This window comes from Buceros rhinoceros, unplaced genomic scaffold (genome assembly GCF_000710305.1).
Source record: "Buceros rhinoceros silvestris isolate BGI_N320 unplaced genomic scaffold, ASM71030v1 scaffold24228, whole genome shotgun sequence".
Classification (NCBI taxonomy): Eukaryota; Metazoa; Chordata; class Aves; order Bucerotiformes; family Bucerotidae; genus Buceros; species Buceros rhinoceros.
Genome location: NW_010425493.1, coordinates 5071 through 9756, shown reverse-complemented (window position 1 = coordinate 9756; position 4686 = coordinate 5071). Strand labels below are relative to the sequence as shown.

The window sequence follows — 4686 nt, the reverse complement described above, 5'->3', positions numbered from 1 at the left end:
GCCGAGACGCCCGGCTGGGCGCAGGGGGGACACGGGGGTAGCGGTGGGGTTTGTCACTCACTCAATAGCAGGCATGTTTGGGGCGGACATGGGGCTGACTTCTTTGGCTTTCTGAAGAGCGTGCTTCTGGTTAAAGGCCTCCTCTTCCTCCTGCTCATCCTGTGAAGGGAGAAGGGGGGTCCTTAGTGGAATGCCAGGGTTTACGGGGAAGGTGGCGCCATCAGAGGCAGCAAGGCATGCGTGGGGCTACCTTAGATACCAAGGTGTGCAGGAGAAACAGGGAGCAGGCACCTCTATTTCCAGAGAGCGCCTTTATTTTATTACTGGGAGGCAACTTCACTATGCCAGATCCTACTGAAGGCGTCAGCGCTACTTGAATTCGTGAACCCAGCCCACTCCGGGCGAGAGCCGGGCTGCGCAGGTTCAAACAGCCCCAGACGGCGCAGACCTGCTCAGCCCTCCCTCCTTCACAGCTACAGGGGTGAGACAGGCATGCCCCCCAACCCGATGGAGTGGGAGGCAAGGCATCCGTGAACGACCCTGGCAGAGACCCTACTGCTTTAATTAGTACGGTTGTGTCTCCGGAGCAAAAAATGTCATTAGGAGTCATTAGTGTGCATTCAGCCTTTTCAAAAACTCAGCGCTCCCTTAATTGATGCTGCTGGCACTCAGCAGGGCTCAGCCACCCCTCTCCCCCAGCAGCCCCTGCAAGTGCCACCTGCACCCGCCGTGGGGGAACAGGGCCTCCTGTATGCACCCCTCAGGCTAACGGGCACCGTGCCCCATTTCGTCTGCCGGTAACAGGTCAGATTTACACCCGAACGGAAGCCTCTCGGTGAACCCCCAGGACCTGAGTAATAGGCATGAGCTCTGCAAAAAAAAAAACCAGGCACTGTGGGATTGCTGGTTCCCTCCAAAGGGCAGCAACAACCCTTGCAGCTCTCGCTTACCATTATCCAGATGGTGCCCCAATATTTTAGCGTTCTCCAAATATTTCCCAGCGTGGTCTTAAAAACAAGCTAAGCTCAATAACCTTCTCAAGCACCATCCTAAATTGCATCCTAAATCACGTTTCACTGCCCTGTAGCCAGATGGGGAATAAATAACGACACCACTGGAAAACACTTCCCATTCTCCAGACTGCTCCGGCAAACAACCATCCCCACGCCAGGCCCCAGCAGACGTGTGAGGGTTACCTCAATCTGACTGGAGGCCAATGCAACTGGGGAGCTTAAATGGAAGAAGAGTGAAGACACACTTGATGGGAAGCGTGGGTGTTCCCGGAGACACAAGACACAATTCCTGAATGGAAGTCTAACCAACCTTGCCCAGCAACATGGGTTAGTGTTTCAGGGGAGCACCCTGCATACCCTCCTGGAGGAGGAAGAGCCCCTATTTCCAGTTTAACCCAACCCCTTTGACAAGGCAGGCTGAGCTAGGGGACAGGGTGGCCCCAGCCCTGAATTAAGGACAGTCACTATCTTCACACCGGTGAGAGAAGAAAGAGGAGCAATCAGGACGTACCTTGGTGAGCTCCTGAGCGTTGGCCAGGTTGTCCACCGCAATGGCCAAGAACACATTCAGCAGAGTATCTGCGAGCAGCTAAGGATGCACAAGGCACGTGTTAAGGACAGGGTGTCTGCAGCCACCAAGGGAGGGTGGCCATGATGGCTCCTCACCAGCTCAGTGAGAAGCAGCCAAAGGGACAAACTCCTCACCCATCCCACACACAGCCCTCAGTGCACCTCTAGACAGCTCCTTCACTGCATTTGGGATATCCAGGGCTGTCACATGTGTGATGGGTCTCCCTCAGCTCGGAGAGGAGGAAAGAGCAGTGGGTGGGGAAGGGGATGCCCTCAGAGAGGGTGGCGAGATGGGGTTGTTCTCCACTAAAAGCACAGCAGCCAGGTGGATACAGTTTCCAAACAAGGTGAGGACGATGAAATAGATGGAGGACCACATGCCTGAGCGGACACCTCCCTGGGAACGGATGCCGTTGTACATCACCTCGTTCCAGTCCTCACCCGTCAGGATCTGCAGGAAAGCCAGACAGCAGCTCTGTCACCCTTTCATCACCTGGACAAGCCCTTCGATCTGTCCCACCAACACGCAGAAGCCAAGACCAGAGACCCTGGGCAGTGCATCACTCAGCTCTACAGCTGTAACACTTGACGTTGGACACTGCTGAGGATTTAGATCTCCTCAGAAGAGTTTTAAAATTCTTCCACCTTGCATAACAGAGGTGGGAGAGTTTTCATCTCTTGCCATCTGCTTTGTTATATGGGAGGAGAGGGAGGAAGTGAGCTATATCCTGACAAATGATGGAGGGGAACTCGTCTGGTTGAAAAAGGCCCTTGCAGCTGGAGGGGAGTGAGCACAGAGTCCCAAGTCCTTTTAGCTGTGTCCCCTTGAAGCCCAGCTCCTACCTGAAACACTGTCATGATGGCTGCGGGGAAAGTGTCAAAGTTGGCTGACGGTGTCCCATCGATGAAGTTAAACCTGGAAGCGGAACCAGGAGGACATAAATGGGCTGGAGTACCAAGGTCGTCAAACCCCTGACCGCTGTGCTTTCAGCTCTCTTGTGCTTAGGAGGACCTTTCCCCACTTTAAGGAAGGTCTCCTGAGTATTTGGTGCCAGAATGACCCACACAGCCCAGAGGCAGAGACTTTGCCCAGACAGAGACTTTGGAGTGATACCACTGTTAACAGCAGGCTGAGGGGTAAGGCTACAGCCTTCCTAGGCATCTAAGAGGGCTTTAACACCAAGAAATTCCTTTTCCCCAGACTTAAATCAACTTACCTGCCTCCAAACAGCTGCATTCCCAGCAGGGCAAAGACTACAATGAAGAGGAAGAGGAGGAAGAGCAGGCTGATAATAGACTTCATGGAGCTCATCAGCGATACCACCAAGTTCCTCAGGGATGCCCAGTACCTAGAAATCAGAGACAGTGCTGGACCACTCTCAGTGATGCTCACAGGAGAGCAGGAGTGACTGGATCTGAGCTGCAGCCACAGTCCGAGGTGGGGTGACAGGCATGGGCAGTTGGTACATACTTGGTTATTTTAAATATTCGCAGGAGACGAAGAGCTCGTAGGACGCTGATCCCAAAAGAGGTTCCTGGCCTGAAGATAGCCCAAACCACTTCAAAGATGCTTCCCACTGTGACCTGAGAAGCAGTCACAGCCATGAATCAAAGACGGGCTCAAAGCAGGCTGTCGCAGGATGTCTTCGCGTGCCTGAAGATGTGGCACCCACCACCCTGCCCCAGACCTGGCGTCTCCATCTGGCATGGACAGGCTGTCCCAGCAGAAGGGGTTCCCCTGCCCACTGCGAGGTCCATCCCATTCTTCTCCCTCTTGGTGTCCTGCACTACAGACACCTGCCAAACATCTCCGCCACCCTCGCATCTCTGCGGTCTCTTACCCCACAGTCAAAGCAGTTGAAGGAAGAATGGAAGTAAAGGCGTGGCCCCATCCCATACATCTTTAAGGACATCTCCAGGAGGAAGAGCCCAAGAAACAGGAACTCTGCATAGTCTGAAAGAGAAAACCCAGGCATGTTACACTCAGGGTGCTGAGCTGTGAGGAGCATCCTGCCTGCATCCACCCGTAGCCCACACAGCATCTCACAGAGATGGGACAAGTCAAAGACCAGGCTGCTTCTCCCAGCTCTCTCAGGCCAGGGTATAGGACAAGGACCTAAATTGTCTACAAGGACCTAAATTGTATATAGCAGAGCACCAGTACCACAGGTTAGTATTTCAGGGTAGGTGCAGCGGTGTCCCAGGGCTTTGAGAAGACCAGAGAAGGGCAGCATGGATCAGAGCAGCTCTTTAGCATTATACGACAGCGGCTGAGGCATCTGCAAAGACATGAACCGCACAACACTGTAGGGGAATATTAGCAACCTGGATTTAAATCATTGCATGGCTGGAATTTGGCCAGGGAAACCGAGCCGAACGGCCAAGAGCCAGAGAAAAGCCTCTCCAGCTATTTCACAAATGCTTGCAGGCAAGAGTCTGGCTCTTCACCTCATCCAGAAGATGTGGCATGCTGGGATCCCGGCAGGTCTGAACGTGCTAGTGCAGATTTGGACAGGCCCAGTGCTTGACGGGGATGTTTTCAAGGTGAGTGAGAATAACACGGCTGAGAAAGCAGCACTCTCCCCACTGCAGCAGCTCAGGAGTAACACACAGCTCTTGTGGGGCTGACCACGCAGCTCTGCAGTTAGCACCGTGCTAGAATGGACACGGGTGTACTGCTTCCAAGACCTGGCCTTGCACCACAGCCCACAACGGGCTGGGGGATGCTCCAGTAACTGCTTTCAAGCTCGGGATCTCCATGCCATGCTCTGCACTAAAATTTTAACCAGGGGCTTCTCCCGTGGCTGGCCCTATCCCTGGAAACTCATGCCCTTCCAACAATTGCTTGTGGGCATTCGAAGATGGATCTCCAGGAAGCTTTCCATCACCGCTGTTCACAATTTTAGGATAAGCCCAGCTGAGACCTGCAGTCTGTTTCTCTCTTGACAATCGTGTCAGACCTGAAGGCCTGTAAAACCCCTCCACGTTTGCTCACAGGGCTGAGACAGCCATCTGTAGCCACGCGGCCAATGGCAGAGCTGAATCAAAAGACTGTGTGTGGTCTTTTGTTATCCACAGGGAGCATAGTTCGGGCTATTCCCTA

The 4686-nt window shown here is 53.6% G+C and overlaps 1 protein-coding gene across 1 annotated transcript in view; it reads right to left on the bottom strand.

Annotated features, from left to right (window-relative positions):
- The window catches only part of LOC104497879 (voltage-dependent R-type calcium channel subunit alpha-1E-like), a gene marked incomplete at both ends in the record, with an annotated part of 23520 nt that overhangs the window by 16326 nt on the left and 2508 nt on the right, over positions 1 to 4686 (bottom strand). The window contains 7 exons of the mRNA XM_010141180.1: positions 62 to 159; positions 1525 to 1592; positions 1917 to 2034; positions 2427 to 2499; positions 2801 to 2932; positions 3055 to 3167; positions 3425 to 3537. Of these exons, the coding sequence (XP_010139482.1) occupies positions 62 to 159; positions 1525 to 1592; positions 1917 to 2034; positions 2427 to 2499; positions 2801 to 2932; positions 3055 to 3167; positions 3425 to 3537 (715 nt within the window). The remainder of the gene's footprint in view (positions 1 to 61; positions 160 to 1524; positions 1593 to 1916; positions 2035 to 2426; positions 2500 to 2800; positions 2933 to 3054; positions 3168 to 3424; positions 3538 to 4686) is intronic.